The sequence below is a fragment of the Bidens hawaiensis genome, unplaced genomic scaffold, assembly GCF_021521415.1.
Source record: "Bidens hawaiensis isolate Kalapana, Puna unplaced genomic scaffold, B.hawaiensis_p1.1 tig00055979_1, whole genome shotgun sequence".
In the NCBI taxonomy this organism is placed as follows: domain Eukaryota; kingdom Viridiplantae; phylum Streptophyta; class Magnoliopsida; order Asterales; family Asteraceae; genus Bidens; species Bidens hawaiensis.
The window spans coordinates 71-24,642 of NW_027500090.1; the positions used below are offsets into that span (position 1 = coordinate 71).

General features: G+C 34.8%; 3 protein-coding genes across 3 annotated transcripts; 1 reads left to right on the forward strand and 2 right to left on the reverse strand.

The window, feature by feature from the left end:
- Window positions 1-734: 734 nt before the first annotated feature.
- On the forward strand, window positions 735-4,410 carry LOC143601254 (putative LRR receptor-like serine/threonine-protein kinase At1g06840). Its single transcript, XM_077078705.1, has 7 exons — window positions 735-1,127; window positions 1,229-1,387; window positions 1,878-2,161; window positions 2,258-2,309; window positions 2,979-3,229; window positions 3,636-3,770; window positions 4,004-4,410. The coding sequence occupies exons 1-7, from the start codon at window positions 878-880 to the stop codon at window positions 4,319-4,321; spliced, it is 1,449 nt and encodes a 482-aa protein (XP_076934820.1). The 5' UTR covers window positions 735-877; the 3' UTR covers window positions 4,322-4,410.
- A 1,884-nt stretch (window positions 4,411-6,294) lies between these two features.
- LOC143601255 (KH domain-containing protein At3g08620-like) lies at window positions 6,295-11,527 on the reverse strand. The gene is made up of 7 exons (XM_077078707.1): window positions 11,412-11,527; window positions 11,190-11,278; window positions 10,159-10,280; window positions 9,730-9,846; window positions 8,891-9,007; window positions 7,900-8,043; window positions 6,295-6,767 (listed from the first exon to the last, which is right to left on the reverse strand). Exons 1-7 carry the CDS (start codon window positions 11,489-11,491, stop codon window positions 6,621-6,623), a joined length of 816 nt encoding a protein of 271 aa, XP_076934822.1. The 5' UTR covers window positions 11,492-11,527; the 3' UTR covers window positions 6,295-6,620.
- Window positions 11,528-19,690: 8,163 nt separating this feature from the next.
- LOC143601256 (uncharacterized) lies at window positions 19,691-20,738 on the reverse strand. The gene has a single exon (XM_077078708.1). The coding sequence runs from the start codon at window positions 20,733-20,735 to the stop codon at window positions 19,761-19,763; it is 975 nt and encodes a 324-aa protein (XP_076934823.1). The 5' UTR covers window positions 20,736-20,738; the 3' UTR covers window positions 19,691-19,760.
- Between the last annotated feature and the right edge of the window lie 3,834 nt (window positions 20,739-24,572).

Consider the following 24,572-nt stretch of genomic DNA (forward strand, 5'->3'; position numbering starts at 1 on the left):
TAGGAGAATGCATGCATTTTTAAAAAAAGTCATTACACGGATGGTACTCCTATTGCAACATTAGTCGTCAAGTTTCAAAAATTACAACTTTAGACCAACTGTTTGCATGAACATAACACTGTTGGTCCATGAAATGGATGGACCGATGGAGTTAACTTTAGACCATCCATTTCAAGGACCAACGGTGTTATGTTCACACAAAAAGTTGGTCTAAAGTCGTAACTTTTGAAATTTGTAGACTAAAGTTGCAATATGGCCAAACCATAGGGACCATATGTGTAGTTGGTTCTTAAAAGAATACACTTCTTGAGTCATGCAACCCCATTGGTCCGTCTAATAAGGCCGGCAATGAGGCAGGGCCGGGTGGTCGACCGATGCCGGTCCAGCACCCTGATAGGGCCCGTATTTTTATTTTTTTAAAGTTATATATATTTTTTGAAAAAAAAATGTGTATTTTTAATGTTTAAACTCAGTTACTCAACTAACTTAAGGCCCAAATTTTTTTCTCCTTCGGCCCAAAAAAAATTTCACGATTCTTGGAGACGGCCCCTGTCAAAACTGCCACCTTTATTATAAGTATATGCTAATCAAAGCATGCACTTGTGTGTTTATCAGGTTACATGGAAATCCCATTTGTCGAAACGCAAGCATACAAAACACAGATGATTTTTGTGGCCCGAAAGAATACAAAGATTACATACATCCTATTTCTAATAACATAACCGATTGCCGGATCCAGTCATGTCCCCTAGACAATTATTATGAATTTGTTTCAGGATCATCCATCCCATGTTTTTGTGCTTCACCACTTAGGGTCGGGTACCGTTTAAAAAGTCCAAGTTTTTCTTATTTTCCACCATATCAAGAAGATTTTGAAATGTATGTCACTAAGTCTCTTGAGTTGGAGCTCTATCAATTACATATTGACTCGGTTATGTGGGAGAAAAGGCGGTTGAGGATGTATTTGAAACTTTTTCCTAAAGTTGGCGCCAAGCGTTCAGGTGAGTTTAGTACAAGTGAAGTTTTAAGGATTCGAGGCATTTTTACCACGTGGGTATTTCCCGGGAGCGATTTGTTTGGACCGTATGAGCTTTTAAACTTCACTCTTGTTGGACCTTATGCACATTGTAAGTAAACATTTTGTATGTGATTGTTATGTTATTATCTTGTGTTATTGACTTATTATAAATCTCACATTGTTATTGCTTTTTTTTTTCTTTTAATGTAGTGAATGTTGATACACCGAAGAAAGGTATAAGTAAAGGTGTTTTGATAACTATGGTAGTTGTGGCGGTTGCTTGTGCCATATTATTTTCTTCGGTTTTGACCGTTGTGATCAAGAAACAACATGAGAGATATAGGCAAACATCATCAAGAAAATCTTTAAGTAAGTTTACATATTAGATTTGTGTTTTGAGAATGATCATGTGATATTAAATATTTAGAGCCAGACAAATTCTTTTCTTTTTTTTTTTTTTTGGGGGGGGGGGGGGGGTTCTAAGCAGAACAAGGTTTATATGAGAACACACAGAACAAAATAAGTCAATTGTTTTTCTAATCTTAAAAATGTTAAATATAAGAAAATGGTTGAAACACAATGTTTATTATCTGTAAGTCACGTGTAGGTTATTTTACCTACTGAAAACCTACGCATATATAGGTAAACAGTTAAAGTTTAAAAAACATATGGACAAATTAATTTGATTTTTTTAATGTAAATAACGTATATATTTGTATATTAGAAGTACAAAATTTAAAAATATGAATCGGTGATAAAAAAAATTTAATCGAGTTTATTCCTTTTGTTTTGCAATAATTTAGTGTTATGTAATGAACGCAACCTGGTTTGACGTTAACTATTATGTTATTCTTTTCAGTCTCAAAACTTTCAATAACATTGGATGGTGTTAAAAGCTTCACCTTTCGAGAACTGGCAAAGGCGACGGATAACTTTAGTGATTCAAGTCTTGTTGGCCGTGGCGGATATGGGAAGGTTTATAAAGGAATATTATGGGATAATACAACGGTAGCCATAAAACGCACCGAAGAAGGTTCATTACAAGGTGAAAAGGAGTTTTTAACAGAAATAGAGATGTTGTCAAGATTACATCATAGAAATCTTGTGTCACTTGTTGGATATTGTGATGAAGAACTTGAGCAGGTATTCTTTGTTTTGTGTTTTATTTTTTAAGTTTTTTAAAATGATTTTTTTATAGCTTGAAAGTAATAGTAATACTAGTGTTTTAAATTTATGTAGATGTTGGTTTATGAGTTCATGTCTCGGGGAACGTTGCGCGATTGGCTTAGTGGTATGAAAATTTTGAGACTTGATGTTTGTATGCTCGGTTTTCACGATGGGCTTGGTTCGGTTTTGGTTAATTCTATTTTTCCATTTGGGCTTGAAATTTATAGGCCGAAACATGGCCCAAAATAATGAACTTGGGCCTGAAATTGCGCCTAAATATTTTTTGTTAAATAATGATTAATTGTTACATATTTGGGCTAAAATTCAATAACAAAAATGAAACAACGCAATTTAATCCATACAAAACCAGTTTTTACAGGCTCGTTCAGTTCGGTTATAAAAGTCAGTTAAGTTAAATTTTTGCCATTTAGGCTTGAAATTTGTGGGCCAAAAAAGTGGCCCAAAATAATGAATTTAGGCCTTAAACTTTGTGCCTAAAATTATCTTTTTATTAATGGTTAAATGATTATTACACATTTGGGCCTAAAGTTCAATAACAAAAAGACAAATAAAACGATTTAATCCATGCAAAAGCGGTTTTTTCAGGTTCGGTAGTACATGCAAAATCGAAACCGAACCTGAAATTCAGTTTGGAAACATAAAACCAAACCGTCAGTTTTCTAGGTTGCCTTTGGTTAGTTCAGTTAGGTTGTCGGTTATTTTGGTTACCGGTCGGTTATAACCATTTTTGTGGAGAATAACAAATGTTTTACAAATTATTGAATTGTCACAGATAGATCAGGAAAATCATTGAGCTTCAGAATGCGGTTACAGGTGGCGCTCGATTCAGCTAAAGGAATTCTTTATCTGCACACAGAAGCCAACCCGCCAATATTCCACCGCGATATTAAGTCAACCAACATTCTTCTTGATTCTAACTTCACTGCAAAAGTTGCTGATTTCGGGCTATCCAGGCTGGCACCAGTCTTGGATGAAGACGGAGCGGGTCCAAAACATGTATCCACACTTGTTAGAGGAACACCCGTAAGTCTTGTTCCGTTTGGGACAGTTCGGTGATGGGTCAAAACAGGTTGACACGTGTTGGGTTGAGCTAGACCACTTTTGTCCAAACAAGTATAATTATTTTTATTATAAATAATTATTGTGTTAATTATGAATTTATGATTATAAAAAAACTATATTATATAAAATGGCTATGAGTCAAACAGGTTCGAGTCAAAACGGGTCAACACATGTCGGGTTGAACCCACTAACTTTCCTGTTAAATATGATTATAAAACCTGTATTTTTGAATTAAACTATTTAGGAGGTTGTGTGGGTAATACATGACAAGTTATTGTACGGGCCGGGCCGGGTTGACATGAAAATACTGTTTACAATATAATATGCTTCTTTCTAATAAATTTTGTATTTTTATATCTTATTACAGGGCTACCTTGATCCCGAGTACTTATTAACCCATAAACTAACAGCCAAGAGTGACGTTTATAGCCTTGGGATCGTATTTTTAGAGATCTTGACTAGTATGAAACCAATATCACATGGCAAGAATATCGTCCGTGAGGTAACTTTTTTTTTTCACAATAATAATCTTAATTTTACAAATTGAGTTGACTTGCAACATGTTTGACCAGTTTGACTTGTTTTCATTTTAGTCAACTTTTTAAGATTTTACCCATTTGACCCATTGACCCGTTCACTGGTAAACGGGTCGTAAATGAGCTGAAATCGCCACTACTAAAAATCCCAAAGAATAGAGATTTGTTAAATAACAAATGTGTGTTTTATTTTTTTCAGGTCAAAGTAGCCCATCAAACCGGAACAATGTTCTCAATCATAGATAACAGAATGGGTTCATACCCTTCTGAATATGTCGAAAAGTTTCTGTCTTTGGCTCTTTGGTGTGTAAATGACAAACCCGAAAAAAGACCATCTATGTTAGACGTGGTCCGTGAGCTAGAGCACGTACTTGAAAACGTGCCCGAAACGGGCGTTGACTTTTCCAAGCCCGGGTCAAACTTTTTTGTGGAGTCATCATCAACTTTTTATAGCTCATCGAATGTCCTGGGTAGTGATCTTAGTAGTGGTGTTGATCCCGCGGTTTATCCTCGTTGACATGTGAAGTTTTGCGCCGAAATGAACATGTTTTGAAAGTATAAGGACTTAATGGTAATTAAGAAAAGTATGTTATAGAGTTGTATACTTGTATAGTTGGTCCTCTAGTTCTTTTTATTAAAGTAACAAATGTAAATTGTATACTTAATTTTTGTATTTTGAACATAGTTTGATTTTTGAATCGGGCTGTAAAAAGTTTACTTTCACTCTATGCTTTTGAATAGGAAAGCGTCTTGCTTTTAATCCTTTTGACTAGATATTCATTTCATCAGTTAAGTGGTAGCATGCATTAGTCATGTGATGGACACAAGTTATCTTCATAGTTCAAATATTAAAAATTAGAAGATTAAGATTAAGATTAAGATTAAGATTAAGATTAAGATTAAGATATATAAATAATAGATGGACCCCACCTTATGACTTCATCTCTGTCACCTCACCCCCACGGCTCTCTCTACATTCTCTCTTCACGCCTTTCTCTGGAAAACGCCATCGGTTTCGTTCGGCTACACAACTCATCCTTGTCTCAGAACCGATCAAAAAAGGTCACACTCGGTCCTAGAGTTGTCATCAGAAAAATGTATTATTTAAGTATTATCGCAATCTAAATATGTTTTTTGGTAGAGTGTTTGGATACAAATTGGGGAAGTGATTTTGAAAAATAAGACTCAGATTAGTTTAGATTTTATTTTATTGTTTATATTTTTTAAAATCATATAATTAAACAAAATATATTATTAGTTTTTATTTTTGCCTATTTTCACCTTACTGTTTGGCTAGATTGCTACAATGCTACATACAATTACTTTGCTCACTATGGGCTTCAAGCCCAAAAAGGATAGAAATGAAAAGTTGAAAACTACATAAAATAGTGGAGTCTAGAGGTGGGGGAAAAACCTGGTTCCGGACTTAACCCGAAACCGGTTCTTACCTGACCTGCAGGTACGAACAAGGTTTCGGTTTCTCAAAAAGTCCTATCCAAAACGGACCCATCAGAGCCGATTCCACCTTTACCCGGTTAAAACCTGGGCTTGGCTGGCTGACCCAGCCATAGCCAAATAAAAACCTAGTAACCGTTCAAATACCCAACCATACCCGGAACCGCTTCCTATACAGCCTGGTGTTTTGACTTTTTTTGACCATACATGAAACCGGTTCATGAAAATATCCTATTGCTTGAGCCATAATATTACTTTTTATATAAAATTGATCACACTTTATTTCTAAAAAGCCAAGATATTGGATTTTAAGTTCACTTTTGAGTCATAAGTCATAACCAAACCAACCGGATAATACTCACTCATGATTATATCATTTGATGAACCATCTTTATATTATTTAACATGAAAAGTTGTTAATATTTCAATATGATATTTTAATTAGTGATCTTTAGATATAAAAGTATTTTATATTAAAATACCTATTTTTATAATATGGATGTCAAAATATAACCAAATCCTAGTCATCTCATAAATATTTACTTATACTTGTGCTCCAAGCATATGCATTATTTATTTACACATTAATTTATATTATGTGAATTATTTCTATCCAATATATATTAGATAATGGAGCATTATAATAACTATATTAGCATTTATCAACATAAGTTTAGAAAGAAAAAAAAAACTTTTATTATAAAACAATAAACTTTATATATTATGTAACAACAATCTCATATGAATAAATCCAATGAATCTTAGCTTACAAATGCATAATCAACAAACAAGAATAATGAATCATTCCTTACACTACACTTTATATTCCACCCTATATCTAACATTCTATTTGTTTTAAACAAAAAAAAATACATAGAAAATTGAAAAAGAAACTCTCTGGTCAAAAGAGTCAACCTATATATTTCAAATATTACATAAATAGATACATACATATATAGGGGTGTTCACTACTGAACAATTTTTAGTAAAGAATCACAGGACCACATATACACTTATACTTATTGTTTTAAATGCTTATGCGGTTTTCACATTTCTCTATTAAAATTGGTTATGCATTGAGCGCATCCCTATACATGTGTATATACGTATATATGTATATAACGGGTGCATTCAACACATAACCAATTTAAAATAAAGGAACTGTGAGAACCGAATAAACACTAATACGTTGTGCTCACCAGAAACAATGGGAGAGAGAAAGAGAGGCCGTTAAAGCAATACGCACAGGTGTTTATGCGGTTCTTATAATTCTCTGCTTAAATCTCGTTGTGCATTGAACGTCCCTCACATGCATATATATGGGTGTGCATGCGGTAAATTTCATGTTTAGATTTTATAAATTAACGACCGGTTTTTGCACGTTTCATGCCACTTGTGTTGAATGGTGACACGCTGCCACTTGGCCCGGGACTCTCTTCTCTGAAATTTGAATTTAGCATTGCGAGTTCTCGTAATTGCTGTCTTTTGATGTAATCTTCAGATTCGTCCTGTAAATAAAAAAATACATATATATTTACAGAACAAGGATAAGAAAAGCATACATAATGAAAGTTGTATTGGTATTCAGTTGACTTTTAAGGTCAACCATACCGATCTTTTGAGTTGTTCAGGAATATTTTCATTGTTCACATTTTGTAGCAAATAGAAGATATATATAAGCATGTTGTTGATTTCTTTAGAAATATTATACAATTTTGAAGTTATAATGTAGCTCGGTTGACTAAAATGTCAAAAGTTCAAGAAAACATGCATTTGGATAGAAAGACATAAATCAAAAAAATGCAACAAATACTATTGATGAAAAGGAATGATGCTAAAAATGTAAATAAATGTAATAAAAATTGTGAATTTGCCAAAAACAAGTTTGACTTTTTTCTGCAACTAATAAAGTTTACTGGTTAACATTTGACTTTTGAGGTCATGTAGACAACTTCACAAGCTCAAGGTTTTCATGTATAAACAGAAAAAAAATAGATAGGATCATGTCGGTATGATTCTCTTAAAAAATTATTGTCCATTTTGAAGTTATAAAGTAGCCCATTTGACTTTAAAAGTCAAAAATCACAAGAAATGATCTATTTGTTTATATTACTGAGGCAAACATACTTTAACTTTATACGAGAGCCAATATCAATAAATTTATTATAAAAAAAATGAAAACTATAATCAGAAGAGGAACCATGTTAACAACCTAAAAAACTGTAGAGAACCTTTGAAAGCTTGACTTTTTCAAAGTCAATGACACATCTAATAAACCTGTCCAGCATTTTATCAAAAGTATCCTGCATTTTCTAAATTTGACTTTTAACTTTTGAGGTCAAGTAGAATACTTTATAAATGCAAGATTTTTCTGCAGTTTCTATATTTACAGGGGTATTTAGGTAATTTATTCAAAACTTATTAAAAAAATAACAGATATACAAATAAGTTATAAAGACGGTATTTAATTACTTAATGAAATATTGATCAACTTTGACATGTTAGTTTATGAAATGACCCATTTGTTTATATAGGGAAATTCACGCAAAGAAAGTTTGACTTTTTAAGTTTGACTTTTTTTGTTCAAATGTTGCAATCATAAATAGTGAAGACAGTGATATATAACAAAATATTTCATACCACTGGTTTGAGTAATTCTTGAATAATTTCATGTGCCTGCCTCAACCTTATATCAACAATGTTTGCAGGTAAATCGGCCTCGATTAATATGTGAAGTGGCTCGTTTAAATGCTCATAGCCCGGTCTTCCCCTTAGCTTTTCTTCCTTTAATGTGAAACATATAAATAATCAAATATAATATTTATAAAACACATTCTGCTAGCTAAAGAAAGGATTAATTGCACAAAAAGTAACCAACTTTCAGTCCAATGTCTAGTTCGGATAGTCAATGTATACAAGTTACCGGTTCGATATGCTGACATGGCAAAATACTAACTTTTTTTCAAGTGACACTATCATGGTTTTCGGGACCGGTACCAAGAATTTATGATTTTCGGGGGATCTCATCACTAAAAACTGAAAACAAAGTTTCTTTCCAAAAATAGAAAGTACTCCTTTTTTCACAAAAGAATTGTCCACCTACTTATTTTAGTTTGACTAAAAAAATGTTAAAACTATCAAGTTTTTCATTCTAGCCTAGTTTAGTTAGCCTAGGGGTTTAAGAGCTCAAACACAGCTCACGAGTAGTTTTTTAAGCTCAACCTCGGTTCGTTTATCATTTATTAATTAATTCATATATAATTTTAATTATTTATGTGTGTGTGTATTATTATTATTATATAGATAAATAATACTAAATAAAAGTTGTATAAACAACATGCTCGTTTATTAAACAAGCTTATTTCTAGGCTTGTTTAAGCTCGGCTCAATCCAAGCTTTTCGCGAGCTAGTCACGAGTACCTCACGTGTGGTTTGGCTCGTTTACAACTTACATTCTATCCTAAAACTGCATTAATTCCAAAAGGGTAAAATTGTCATTTATCTATTATGAAATGCATTAACTATATATTCCTAAAACCATGTGGACCCTTATTTTGGGATAAAAGGAGTACCTTTTATGCAATTAGCATCTTAAAGAAATCTTGAACTTTCAAATATAAACTAGTATCACCTTATCAGGATCCTTGATGGACCCTTTTCCTCGAATGAACACACGACAACCCGTTGTAGCTTCTATACGCTTTAGTGAATTGCCTCTCGGGCCAAGAAGCCGCCCAACAAAGTTAAACTACATCCAAAAAAAATGTCATTAAAGAATTTATATGGTATGATCATGGTCTCACTAAATTTTAATATTATGAAAATAAATCCTTCTATTATTAGGAAAAGAGTGAACTGCAGTTTTCGTCCATGTGGTTAGTCTAAATATGCGGTTTTAGTCCAATAGTTTCAAATTTGCGATTTTCGTCCCTGTGGTTTCATTTCACTTGCAATTAAACCTGAATTCACTAATACCGTTACGTCTGGCCGTTAAACCCATCAGTGTGCCCTTCACGTGCGGGGCAGTTTTGGGGAGAAAAAGGAGAAAACCGCCTCTCACATGAGGGGCACGCTTATGGGTTTAACAACCAGACTTAACGGGGTTAATGAATTCGGGTTTAATTGCAAGTGAAATGAAACCACAAGGACCAAAATCGCAAATTTGAAACTATTGGACTAAAACCGCAGATTTGGACAAACCACAGGGACGAAAACCGCAGTTTACTCATAGGAAAAAAAAAAGAAGTTTAATATTATGAAATTTTCCACTTGTGTTTTAAGAAATTTTTCTATGTTATAAAGTTTTTAATCAAATAAGCGACCGGTTACATTATTGCGCAACTATTTGAGTATAAACTTATAGCATAGAACCTTAACTTGGTCATGAATGAAACCTAGCTATAGTAAATAAACAAAGTTGGGATGAATTTATTAAAGATTTATAAGTACTATAACTTTATGAAAGCTTACATTGGGATAGGAATCAACGGGAATCTCAAACCGCAAGATTCTCTTCATGGTGAATGAACTCGGGCTAGCCGGAGCTCCTTGCCAGTCCATCGACATTCCATGGGGCCCACTAAGCCTCTATATGACATGACACAAGATAGCATTACTAATTCATTTTCTTTCCTTTTGTGGACTAAAGTACTAATCTTATAGATTGTGACAAAATAAGCAGTTTGGATAAGTAATCCCAAACACCCTCGAAACAACTTATTATGGTATCAAAACACAAAATACATTGCTTGGCTTTATGAGCATGTAGATATTAGATGCATAATTCACCTCATTAATATATGTTTAAAATAAAATTTCATGTAACGCGTCAAATATGCTAAACAAAAACCTTTCAACATTGAAATAAATATCAAGTCATAGAGTTTATTATATAATCACCTCTTGTGGAAAGCCATTCCAGCCACTAAGATCCGGAGAAGCCATGGGGCTCGGGCTTCTATGCCGCAACCTATCAAGCTCGCTAAACCCTTGGTTTGCCATGCCAGACACCCTCAAGATTTCTGAGAAAGAGAAAAATAAGTTGATCAAAAAAAATAGACACTTCACTCCTTGCATTTGAAATTGGTCGGTTATATGACTGGTCAAACGGGTTCGGGTCAAAATGAGTACTTTCTGTTTGAACAAGTTGGGTTGATGTGGACACATCGTATTATATAATTTTGACATGAAGCTAACTTTTTGAACGAAATGGTTTAGGTGGTTTATGCATTAAAAATACACTTTGGATGAGTTTTGTTTCATAAAACCTATTTCTTTTAATCTATATTCTTGTTTTGCATATTTAACATGTTAGAGATAAAAACACGCAAGACCATTTTATAAGTAAATGAGTCGAAATTGTCACCTCATATCAGAATCATTTACGCAAAGATTTGAGTATCTATTAAACAAACTTAAATATACATCTCTATTTGTTTCAAAATCTAACAATTTCAGCTTGCGGGTTGCATTAATCTCGTGCACAAATAAACAAATATATCATAATGGGCACCATTTAAACGGTCTAAGAGTCGTGTTTCGATAAGCATATTAACCAAACAACATTAAACTTCAAAAAGACCAACATACAAAAAAAATACAAATTAGTGTTCTTTAGTTAATATATGGCTCCTTCAAGAACTAGAGGTGTTTGGCACTGCACTTTGAAAGTAGTTATCCTAAAAAAATCAGTTTCAGGGTGTTTGGATACAGTCAAAACTGATTCTGATTATTGGTCATCTAGAGGTCAACTAACAAGTTGCATATTATTTGATTTGATCATCACATCTTCAAACACCAACACAAACACACCTGATTAACTAATTCTGATCACTCATATCATAGTTAAAGAACATAACAAGTGGATCTACCTAAATAAAAAAAAATAAAATAAATAAAAAATAATAATAATAATAATAATAAAATCAAACCTTGATTCAAGAGTCTGGTGCATATGGGAAGAACTTGAAGAAAAGGTTGTAGTTTTTGATGTTCAGCCAATAACTCAGACAAATATTGACTGAAAAATTGCAAAAGAAAAAACATTAACATGACAGAAAACTAATGAATATCATATAAGGTAATAAAACACACAAGCATCAAACTAAAACAGAAACTGAAAATAATATTAATATTAATATTCAGAAACAAACCTATCAACATCTCCATGAGTTCTAACTTGTGGAGAGACTGTTCTTGCTGGAGAAAAGTTTTGATTATACAAATTTGACATGGATTTTTGACCAAAAATAATAATAAGAATAAGAATAATAATTGGAAACGTTTTATTTTGTTGATGATATTAAGAGGGGGAGAAAACAGAGTCCAGAAAGATCTGTCAAGTTGAGCAGAAAATTTGAGGCAATTATTTCCTTACTTATTTCAGTTTGAAAATTAGTAAAATATAAATATTGCATAATTTTAAATTATTATTATTATTATAGTGGTATTTGGTTTCACAATGAAAACTCGGGTTCAATTTCCATAGACAGGACATGGGTGACTCAATGAAGGGAGTCTGGGACATTTGTGATCTCTAGTTTGATCCTGAGGGTCTCCGAGTTATACCATTAGTGGGCTCAGGGCTGTTCAAAAAGCTCGAGGCTCGAAGTTCGGGCTTGTGGCTCACTCGAATAAAACTACGTAAAAAAAAGCTTGAGTTGGCTAGTTTTTGTAATTTAGTCAAAAACGACATGGCTCGGTTTGTTGGCTCGATCTTAGGCTCATTTAACTTCAAAATCAAGCTCAAGCCTAGCTGAGCAGCATCGTTTAATTTCGAGCTCGAGCTCGAAACCACCTTGGCTCGACTTGTGAACAACCATGGGCCTTCGAGCGGGTGGGTTTTCTGCAGAACTAGCGATAACTTGGAGACGCTTAAGGGTTATGTACGGTTGGGTTAGGCCAGTTGACGCTGGACTTTTGTTATGGGTAACCATGTATAGAGTATCTATGTTTGTTGATTGTTTAAATTAATAATAATAAAAATAATAATAATAATATTTTTGTTTGAAAAAGTTGTCAGCATGACATGACTTTTAAGTTTTGATTGATACTCTGTTTTAAGGTAAAAGGACAAAAAGAAATCAGGGAGGCAAGTATTCCTTCTCTATTCTCTTGTAGGCTTCTATAATTTGCAATTATTTAAGAAATATTTTTTATTTAAAATATTGTATTTTTATTATTTTTGTTGTATAGGATTATTACTTTAATCTTTAGAGTTCACATGTTTTTTGTTTCCTTGTTGGCAGAACATATCATTGATGTTATATTTCGTTTCAAGAAAACAATAAGTTTTAACTTAGCATGTAAGTTAAAGTATAAAAATATTAAACTAAGTCAATCTTAAGAACAAGTATAATGGTATTATCCAACGTAATAATTAATACGCTTTCAATCATGCCTATGTGGAAAACAATTATCCAAAGAATTTGTCACACACACACGTATATACATACAGAGAAAAATTCAAAATATTTGTTTTTAAGCGTATTTCAAAGTAAATACGTAGCAATAAATGTACTCATACGCAAACTTATTAGTCTATTTTATAACAATAAAGCAAAAGTTTGTTTAACATATTACATATTCACTAGGAAAAAGAATAATAGACGGGTCCTTAGATTTATTTATATACATGCATATATAAAGTATTATGTTATGATTGTATGGAGTTTTATTGCAGATTATTGAATTATTGTAAGAAAAAAAAACTAAATTTTTAAAAATAATTATTATTATCAATAGTTCATACTTTTAAATTATATATTCTTACGCATAAATTTATACTGTATATACGATGTGTCACCAAACTAACTTCTTCATGTGTCTTCCAAAGTTGAAACTTTAATATGTGTAAATAATCTATCTATATTATTAAAGTAAAATTACTGTTTCACATGTTATTCAATTATAGTACTAGGATGTTAACTAATACTGTTAATAAAATTACTAATAAAGTTACAAATTTAATTTTAAATATTATATTAAATGAGCTTTTTAAATATTTATAAATTATAAAATTTTATTTATCATTATTTATATCTTATGAATGCATAAGATATGTCATTACGTATACTATTAGATTTAACTTTTTTGTTGTATTTTTTTAACCACTCCTACTAACATAATATAACATACACATATTTGTACGTACAAATTGTATACATACATAAACAAAATCTATACATACATTTCTGATTTTAGAAGAGACAAATAACATTATGTTTTTATGAATCTGTTTTATTCTAAGAAAATGATTAATCTTGTTTTACTTTATTATTATGTTACGTGTAGATCTGTCCATGCAAATCATATTTATTTTTATGATTTTATCCATATAGGGTAAAGTAAAAGTAAAACATATTTATGTGGTCAAACAAAACAAAATAAAGTGGGTAGAAGGTCAAAAGTGAAGGATGAACACGTGTCAAACATGCAGTGGGTCCAGAAGACAGCATGAGTAATTGATGTGGCCAACGGAGTTTGAGCTGGAATTACAATTACCCATTACAGGGTGGCCACCCGACACCAAACACCATTCGACGCCGTTTTGTCTCCTCACATACCATGCTTTCTTTTTTCTCTTTTTTTTAACGGTGATTTTCTTCTATGTTAGATCACCACACTCTCTAATTTTGAAGAGTTTCGTTGACTCACTCTGGTCACACTAAAATGTTGTTTGTTTTTTTAAGGTAAAATGTTTATGATATGCGGATCACATCTGCAGGCATCTGTAGAAGAATATGTGGATCAAACCTCTGCACTCTGCAAGAAAAATACTGTTTGTTTTTTAACGTCTGTAGACTGCTAAAATAATTGGTGGTGTACGAACTGTGGAAGTGGGTGGTGGTGAACGATTGGTGGTAAACGATTGTGGTAGGCGGTGTGTGGCGATGGTGGAGGACGGTGGGTAGTGGTGATGGACGGTGGTGGTGGGTGGTGGTGGCCGACGGTGGGTGGTGGTGGTGGGTGGCAGATGGTGGGTGGTGGTAGTGGACAGTGGTTGTGGCCGGCGGTGTACGGTGGTGGTGACGCACGGTGGGTGGTGTTGGTGTTGGTAGGATGTGAAGAAGTGTAAAGAAGTTGGATATTAGCCTTTTTTAAAACCATAAAAGCAGTTTTCATGTCTTTGAAAAAAAAACCCCGTCTCTTCAGAGGCTTATGCCTGCGCGCCCGAAGATATAAGCCCATTGCAGATCTTTTAAGTAAAAACAAACAAAACCTAAGCTGTCTTAACCGGGCCCATGCTGGCTTCTGAGTCCCCCCCCCCCCCCCCCCAAATAGGAAACAATTCTGTCGGCTGTCACTTGACAGTCGTTGTGCAGCCATAAGAGCAGAATTTTTTGGCGTAACTTACAATGAGACAAAAACCTGGGTGGGCTATGAATTCGAACTGACAGCTTCGCAAGGCTAGCTCAAACCTCCATTGTCATAATCCATCACAAACGACATAATGAGGATCAAACTTTGATCTCGACCAGAGAACCCAAATCTCCCATCACTAGGCTACAAGTGAGGATTATAGCATGCACTTTCTAATTTCAATCCTATATTATATGTACTTTTTTATAGGATGAATATATTAAAACCAAAACCGAAAACCAAAACCTTCTAGCCGATATATTACCGTATATTATCTTGACAACTTATTTTATTCACACAAAACTTGTAACTGCATATTTATGTTTTCATAAATTCATAATGATTGCATAACTTTCGTTACCAAGTTATTCAATTGCATTATTAAGATCGAACTATTGGGTTTGTGTTTCTAGAACCATGGTTTACTCTGCAACTTTCTTTTGATAATCATGAAAACGAAGTACGAGATCTCATCAATGTTCTGCTAACCAATAAGAAAACTAAAAGTGGAGGTTATGCTAGAACTATGCACAAGTTTAGGAACCTTTCAAATCACAATAATATGGCGTTAGTCGGCATCTCAGCCCTTTTGTCATAGTTCATACCTCTCACGATTCTTTCTTGATGCCCAATGTAAATATTTAATTATTGATCGTCTTGCTCATGATTTTAAACTATCTTGCGAGTCTTTCTTGCGAGTCTTTCTTGATACTCAATTAAAACGTTTATTTATCAATCGTCTTGCTCGTTTAAAATTACTATTGTGTTTTTCTTATTGGTATGTGAATTGCACACCGTTTCATATAATTTTGTTCATATTTATGATAGTTTGGTTTTAAATTTTTAGGGACCAAGAAATAATAATGGGTTCATATTTAACCGATCAGAATCCTAACATATGTTTAGTTTGATTGATCATTATTCTCTTAGGATATATATATATTTTTTTCATTTCTAATTGATTAATAAGACAAGTGAACTTCATACTTCATTAGGGTTTGTGTTACACCGAGTAAGAGACCTCACTCGCTGCTGATCAGCATCATATATATCACCACCCTCCTCGTTTATTCACTCACTCATTCAACTATCTATGTTATACCTTGCATTCATCGTTTATGACTTATCTAACCTGAGTGAGCTCACTCACCCAGGTTCTCACACATAAAAGAAGTGGTGTTCCCGCACATCATCCTCATGCACCACCTCTTACAAACCATAACACGTGCTCTTATAATTAGACGAAAACCATAAACTTTGTATACTTTGTTTTATATAAAGCAAAAAAATCCGTATCATATAGCAGATGTTATATGATTATTGAAGACAATAAGATTTCAAGTTTAAATCTTAATTATATTGATTGTTAATGTTGTTGTTGTTGTTCGATTACAAATAGCCCTATTTAATATTTATAACCATATAATATCTTGTTAGACAAGAATATGAGAAAAACTAACTCAAAAACCCCCTACGTTTGTAAGTATGACAACTAGGTCTCCGCACTACGCACGATTACACTAACAATTACGAAATTATAAATTTTTTATGAGTAGATTATTTAATTTAATAACATAATAAAAAAATATATATTCTATTTAGTATATATTCAAATATATATCAGAAACAACTATTATTGTGTAGTAATTTGAGGGTATCCAATGAATTTTGTAGGGGTTGCACCATGCCACAAAATATGGCACAATCTTCCATTGAGGGTATCCAATGAATTTTGTAGGGTTGTACTATACTATACCACAAAATATGGCATATTATATTGCACACTACAATCATATAATGCATGTTGGACAAATGTGATAGCATACAAAAATGAAACATCACATCTTAACTCGTTTATAAGATGCTCTTTTTGGGTCAACAAATTTATAGTTCAGAAATGAGAAAGAGTTGAGACTACAATCAAAGTCCGGGCATTACAAATTATACTAGGTTTTGGTTTGTCTAAGGTGTTACATAATCTTAATTAAAACTTTTTTTTCATATTCTAATTCGAAGTCTAGACATTTGGTGTGACAGCCCGTATGCACATATATGTACATAAAAGTATACATATGATGATACAAACATTTGTGACATGAATACTAAGTAGAAAGACTTGTTTGTGACTTTGGAAAAGTCGAGAGATGAAAGCTACTAAAACTATAAATATAAAGTTTTAGGGACTAATATATCATTTTTGAAAAAAGAAAAAAAACAAAAGAAAGAAGGGGCAATGCTAACTCAAACCATATGGGTCACATTATCAAGCACACGAATTTAACCACTTCTAACTCAAACCATACGAGTCATATAATGGTTATACTAGTCATATTGCTGCCAAAGTGCCAAGATATGGTTGTGACTTATGCCACGTTATAGGCACTTATAGCACCTCAAACACGACCAACCCAACCGACAACTAACCGTCCATTAACCACCTTTAATGAAGTAGTATCAATTGGGAACACAACCAAACCCATTCCTTTGCATCTACATACCCAAAGAAGACTTATAAAGAAACTTCTTTAAAATAAGAGGGAAATCCAAGAGTAATTGTGTTCTTGAAGTTCTCTAAGACTGTTCACTACGGAGGGGGCTTTAAAGTCCCTCTACGTCATCACCATGTAGAAAACAGGGCTTCGAAGCCCTTCTTCATAACGTTCCGTTGTGGTTTAAAGCCTCTTTGCCGCCACATTATATATATATATATACACACACATACATACATATATATATATATGTGTGTGTGTGTAAGAGAGAGTGAAAAGTATGATGGTCCCACCAAAATCCCGTCCATCTTCACATTACCGCCCCGCCCCTTTACCGCCCCCAAGATGCCCCTCTATGGTGTTTGGGGCTTTAAAGTCCCCTGTACCGCTCAATTTAAAGCCCATAGAGAATGGTCTAAGTCACTTTTGCTGAAAAACTTGAATATGTAGTCTTAATTATCCTTAGTAAGAACCTAACACCTAAACTCGCAATCTTTCCATTTTCCTTGGTTTCAAGTGATAGGAACTTGATGGATCTTATATGCACGATGCATGTCAGTAGATCCAAGTCAAAACTGAAGCCAAGCGGGCTATAGTCATTAATGTCGGTAAGAAAACACGAGTTTTAAACTCTATGTTCATCCTGAGGTCTTATCTAAATCATAAGCCTTTGTGAGGTTAACCAAGACAATTAAATTTAGAGCTACAAATCTACATACTTGCAATCCAAGGCTTCATGATGCTTTCCCTTTTTCCTATGATTTTGGGGTGGAAATAAGCAAAAATGATTATAATTGAATTACAAGTTTTTAAAAGTGCATTATATCATTAAATTGTTTGTTTGTTAATCATTATGTAGTTAACACTCAGGGCATATATACACGGGCAGTTCGGTTTCGCTACTATATTATGGGAGGATCCACTCTGCTGATCAGGTGTATGGTTGAGCTTTGCACTGAGTTTGTATCCATACAAAAGCATATGTTCTTGTGGGAGTAAACCACACTGAAAGAGGATTGATTTGTTAATAGTTTAAGGATGTTAATACACGACGACGTGTTTGCTTTATGAATTATGAGTCAACCTGTCGTGAACTCACCGGTTATGCTAACATTCGTTTGTGTATTTTTAGATTAGCGAAGGACTTGTGGGATTATTAGAAGGTCGGTAAAAGCCTTGACTTGGATGATATCTTGGGAAGGCCGAAACTTGATGGATTCCCACTTATAAGACTTGTTTGAGAACGATTCTCTCCGATGATTAAGTGCATGTTTGGGATTGAGTTTGAAAACTGCTTATTGATTTGTTGGTTTTTTCAAGAAGTCATTTTGAAAAGTCGGGATTTGTGGCTTTTTGAAAACAGTTTTTTAACCATTTCAAAAGGCTAAAATAAGAGGGACTTTTATGTTTACCAAACAATAAGTCAATAAGTTGTTTTCAAACTCAATTCCAAACATGCTCCAGAACTTACAGATTATTATTTCTTTTTTTGGTTGCTTAGTATTTGTAGTTAAACGAATTTTCAATTCCGTTGTAAGAACCTAACAAATCGGTCACATACAACCCGCTCACAAGGTAGGGTGTGACATTTAGACTGCTAACACAACTCATAAACCAAAAATCCATAAGCAAGACGAAGTATGATTGGTAGGAACAACATACGTCTTTGTTAAATGGTGCTACGGTTTTTATTACATATTCATGCAACTCTCATCTTCTATTTCTCTTCTTCATAACCCCCTCATTAGAAGAAACGAAATTTGCAGAAGAACAATTGAAGAAGGCGCAAAGTAGAACGTCGAAAAACGAAAAGAAAAAAAAAACAAAGATGAAAAGGAAGAGGATAGTGGCCTTGCAGGGCGGGGCATTCATCACGACGGGGAGACCAACCAACAGTATTGTCATACACAGCGTGGTGTTCTCCAGGCACAGGCGGTCCACCTCAGCACGCAGCGGAGTGCGTAAAGGGTATAATATTAGACCACTAGCAACAGACAACTACAGACAAAGGTGACATTTGCCAATGACAACCACCACACTCTAAAAGCCCATCTTTGATGAATTTGGGGGATCTTGTCAAGACCCATGGGCACAAGTTGGTGGGCCATGATCCACCCACTTCCAATATCTCATTTAAATAACAAAAGCAAATATGAAATTTGCTAAAAGTGAGTATATCCATAAGTTCATAACTTTTTGTGACATTTAAAAGGTAATGTTAATACTAAAGCTAATGACAACATGATGAAAAGTGGCGTGAAAATTGAGATTTCCAGGTCATACTTGCATGTGTGAATGTGGTTGCAAAAAGCATAATATCTTTTATAATTTAAGGCCTTTAAAGGAGTGGTTGCACTAAACTACTAAAGTGACCATATACACTTTACAACTCATTACCACTGTCTAATTAAACACTCTTTACAGCAAATCTTTCACAAACATTATTGCATATTTCAACTAAAAAACTAAACACAACTTTATCCAACAGTAAACTATTAATCCCGAGTTAACGTCACAAGATTCGTTACGAAAATGAAGAAATGTAAAGCTATCGTTAACTATGCAAGAAATGTTGTTTGAGGTCAGAAATGATCATTTACACGAAAACTCGAGAATATTACCAACAAATGTATAAAAACATATGAAAACAATTTATGGGACATACTCTGTTTCGAGAGTCGGTTGCGTTCTTGTGACCATGGCCGTCGGTGCTTTCATGCCGCCAACCATGGTCGTATGCAGCGGCTCACCGCCCTCAGCCGCCTGTTCCATTTTACGAGTCTTTTTCCTCTTATTATGCCCGCGAATCGACAATGCCAAGACTGCTAGAAACACGAATACCACACATCCGCCGACTGCATATATTACAAACCACCATACCCTAGAATCAATACCACCATTTCTGTCTGGTTTAACAGCTTCAGATGTTGCAGGCGGTACTATTGAAGGAGATGAAGAAGGCGGGACCGATTCTGATTTTGAATTTGATTTTGCTACAATTGAGTAATGCCCTTGTTTGAAAGCAAAACATTGGTTACCAGACACCACATTAGTGAAGTTAGCCTGGCCATGAAGGTCAACCCAGACACACATCGGGTTTGACCCTTGGGGTGCAGGTTTGACCGACCCGAAGTCTATAGAAACAGGTTCTTTAGAAGCTCGGATTTCCAGTTCAGGTCGATTTCCAGGTGACACATCAGTCCCATTGTAAGCAAGAAGACCTAATACAGGAGCCAGATACATATACCCCGGTAACGAATAATACATTTCGGACCGGTTTCCCAAATTCTGGTACACTAAAACGAGCCATTCAACGTACGGTTGCGCGATAACACCGGTCGGGATTTTAAACTCTTTATACATCAGAACTCCTCTAGTAAACAAGCTACCGGTTCTGAGTCTTAACGCAGAAATTTGAACCCTGGTAAAGTTTTTCGGGACGTCTGCATCGTATGACACTCCGGTTTTCGGATTAATAAGTGCAGTATAAGCATAGTTTTGTAGAACTGCATCTAAAACCCTAGCATGCTCTATTTCAGGAATATTAACTGACTGAGACTCAATTACCGGCCACAATAACGTGATTAACAGAATAAGCATTGTAATAGCTTGACATTTAACCTCCATTGTTGCATCAGTAAACAGAATGTACTCAATTCTTCAAAAACCCAACCGTTTTCAGTGATTATGGATCATAAAACCCTAACCGAGCTTCGAATTTAATAATAATGCGAATCAGCAATGAATTATTGGCCACAACGTAATTGACAGAATGAGTATTGTAACAGTTCAAGATTCTTCGAATACCTAACCGTTTTTCGATAATATCAATCGTAAAACCCTAACTGAGCTTCAAATTGCCTAACAATGCGAATCAGCAACGAATCAGTGGCCACAATAACAACAGAAATTGAAGCTCCATTGATGCAACAGAATGCACTCAATTCTTCAAAAACCTAACCGTTTTTCGATAATATCGATCGTAAAACCCTAAGTGAGCTTCAAACTGCATAATAATACGAATCAGCAACAAATTACTGGCCACAACAACGTAATTAACAGAAACTGAAGCTCAATTAATGCAACAGAATCACAAAATGTACTCAATTCTTCAAAAACCTAACAGTTTTTCAACAACTATCGATCGTAGAACCCTAAGTGAGCTTCAAATTGCATAATGATGCGAATATCAGCAAGGAATTTGTACAATAATACCTGAAACTAGTCAAATTACAGTGTACGGATGAACGAAACCCTAACGTGACGTCACTCCGAATTACGGTTACAATTTCATCGGCATTTGGAGCTAAATTGTCACGGTAGTAACCGTATGTGTTGGTTCATTAGCTTCAATGACTGTAAACCAGCTGAATTTGATGATGAGAGTGTATTGTTGCTGTGTAAATGTGTATGATGGTGAGTGATAGATAGATACAGTAAAGTGTAAGTATAATAATAAGTATGTATGGTGTGTGAGTGGGGTAGAATGTGAATGAGTAGAGTTGCCATCAAAGGATTTTGGTGTGGACAAATAAGCAAGTACAACAGAGTTGACAGTCAAGCCAAGCTAAGCTTTGCTTTGCTTTGCTTTTTGGTGATGGTTTTGAGTCAAAACCATGGGTCAAATGATTGTTTTTGTTTTCTTTTATTTTTAGCTGCCAACAAACAGACCCGGTCGTACGAAGCTCTCACGCTGTGTTCCCGAGTCTCGTTTAAGAGAAGAAAGGAAAAGAAAGAAAAGAGAATAAAAGAGGAATTATGTGATGAACTTTTGTTGGCAAGAAAGGAAAGAAAAATCATAATACATTGTGTTAGAGATTTATTTAAGAGAAAAAAGGAAAAGAAAAGGTGAGAAAGAAAGAAGAAAATAGAAAAAATTTTCCTTCCAAACCGGAGGAAAGTGGGAAGAAAGGAAAGGAAAAAAGAAAGGGAAAATAAAAGAAAAGAAAGAAAAACTTTCCATTTCATTCCTTTCTCTTCTTAATTTAACTCGCGTTATCTCCAGCTCTAGAGAAAACTCACCCGCCCAAAGATCCACTGGTGGTAAAACCAGGACGCCCGAAGGCCCAATGGGAACCGGAGATTTCATCATTTTATTGAGTCACTCATGCCCGTCCAAAGTGATATAAGTGGGGATTAAATCTAGCTTTCCATTAAAAACCCAGGCGTCCTACCACCATACCATATTGGAAAGGAAAACTGATTGAAATGTTACATTGCAATCTTTTTTTATTATGAATAAAATTGTGATCAATTACCCGATGACCTTTTTTCCTTTTTTTAAATAACGTTTGGAACTACCTTCAATACTCGTGTGAGCTTCTTGAGAAGCTGAGACAGGACGTCAACCTTCATATTGGTTTTGAAGCTCCATGCTTAACTCATCAGGAACACTATCAAGGAGGAAACTCATCATCGTGAAAAAACACCCCTTAGTCAGGTTTCGAACCTGAGACCTTAAGATCTCAAGCTTTAACCATCACTAGTTACCCGATGATGACAATTTTTGCTTTAACTTTCTTTTTTGCAATCACGCTCTGACAATCAGTGTGTCACTAACTTTTATTTATATTGCTTAACAATTTACAATATTCTGATTAGGGCCGAGCACGGTTCAGTTCGGTTTTTAGGTGAAACCGAAATCAAAAAGTCAGTTTTTCGAATACACAAACCGTTCGGTTTTTGGTTTTTCGGTTTTCGGTTTCGGTTCGGTTATAATCGGAAAATGCATATTAGACTCAAAACACAAAAATAGGCATTTGTTATGTGGAACCGAACGAATACTGTAAGGCCCCGTTACCGGTAGCCCTACTTTCGTGTTGGATTTACTCATAAACGCAGTTCTAAATATCAGAGTTAATTAAAACATTCGTGGAATATAAAAGCTTTCATAAAACATTTCATAACAAACACGTCTTGTCTTAAAACATCATTTTGTCTTTCAAAATAAGCGAAACATTAAACTTAAACGTCTTGAGTCTTCCGATGCCAGCTTCTTATTCAGTGCCACGTGTCTCCTCAAGCGAGCTGCCTCATCCTACTCACCTGCGTGCATACTAAAAGTCAGCTACGCTGAGTGAGTTCTAGTTAATCATACACTATACAATACACATAAACTTATATTCTTTCATTCATACTTTCTTACTTTCATACTTTCTTTTGTATTAACTTACTTTCATATCTTACGTTATAAAGAGCATTAAGCCCTACATTCCTCGAGTGTTATTAGGGCTCGGTACCCTCATTCCTCGAGTATTATTAGGGCTCGGTACCCTCCTTCCTCGAGTATTATTAGGGCTCGGTACCCTCTTTCCTCGAGTATTATTAGGGCTCGGTCCCTCTTTCCTCGAATATTAGTAGGGTTCGGTTCCCTAGTTCTCGAATATTAGTATGGTTCGATTCCCTCTTCGTTACCATACAACCATCATTTCCTTCTTTTATTAACTTTATCACATTCATACACATAAGCATACATATCATACTTACCTTATACTTAGCGTTACAACCTGACAGTACGTGCAATATCCGAAGATCGTTCACGTACCGTCAAGCCATCATTCATACATATCACATTATTCACATAAGGCATACAATTATCTCTTAGGATAAGCGTATTAACAAACATATCAAGTATGCACACAGCCCCGAAAACATAACACATAAATGGGGCTAGAAACTCACCTGAACACGGTTACGTTCACCGTTAATCGTAATCCCTTTCTTCAGTTGTGCACGGCTGACTGTATAACAAGTATACGTATCAATTAACTATCACTACTCATATTGTATTTCTATCTTCATATGACCCACAACGAACGGGGGTCCGGGGGCAGCGTCCCTGGCAGCGGGGTCTAGGGGCGGCAGCCCCTAGCAGGGTCCAAGGGGCAGAGCCCATGGCTGGGGTCGAGCCGCCAGGTCAGCTTGGAAAAATTTTATTTACATTAACTGTCTTAACACATTTTTCATTAGGTTTTTAATTTATTTTCTAATCGAACTTGACTTTAGGCGAAGTTAAACCTTAGGCGAACTTCGCTTTAGGCGAAGTTAAACCTTAGGCGAACTTAGCTTTAGGCGAAGTTAAACCTTAGGCGAACTTAGCTTTAGGTAAAGCGAAGTTAATCCTTAGGCGAACTTAGCTTTAGGCGAAGTTATCGTTTTGAAGGCGAAGTTGCCCAGTTCGCAGGCGAAGTTGCCCAGTTCGCTACGGGTTTCGTTTTTATCACGCATTTTGGCGATTTTAATACCCTTGTTATGGTTCGACATCACCCACTAACGTTCCCTAACCATTTCGGTCGTATACCCCGTATATACTATAAAGCTTGGATCTTTAAACTTTAAAGGTCAAGAACATACCTTTTGTGCTCGTTTGAATCTCGTTTAACTTGTTTAATCACAACTAATCGTTTACTTTCTCTCGGATTTTGCTCGTTTCTCTCCCTCGGCCGCCGGCCGTATATGGCGGTG

What these genes read in the sequence shown, in the direction of transcription:
- LOC143601254 (XM_077078705.1), top strand. Translation starts at nt 878, where the DNA reads ATGTATGTCACTAAGTCTCTTGAGTTGGAGCTCTATCAATTACATATT. An exon ending in TGTTGGACCTTATGCACATT is followed by an intron (nt 1,128 to 1,228) that starts GTAAGTAAACAT and finishes CTTTTAATGTAG; the next exon opens with TGAATGTTGATACACCGAAG. An exon ending in GTTGCGCGATTGGCTTAGTG is followed by an intron (nt 2,310 to 2,978) that starts GTATGAAAATTT and finishes GAATTGTCACAG; the next exon opens with ATAGATCAGGAAAATCATTG.
- LOC143601255 (XM_077078707.1), bottom strand. Translation starts at nt 11,491, where the DNA reads ATGTCAAATTTGTATAATCAAAACTTTTCTCCAGCAAGAACAGTCTCT. An exon ending in GGAATGGCTTTCCACAAGAG is followed by an intron (nt 9,847 to 10,158) that starts GTGATTATATAA and finishes CATGTCATATAG; the next exon opens with AGGCTTAGTGGGCCCCATGG. An exon ending in CCGTTGATTCCTATCCCAAT is followed by an intron (nt 9,008 to 9,729) that starts GTAAGCTTTCAT and finishes TTTTGGATGTAG; the next exon opens with TTTAACTTTGTTGGGCGGCT.
- LOC143601256 (XM_077078708.1), bottom strand. Translation starts at nt 20,735, where the DNA reads ATGGAGGTTAAATGTCAAGCTATTACAATGCTTATTCTGTTAATCACG.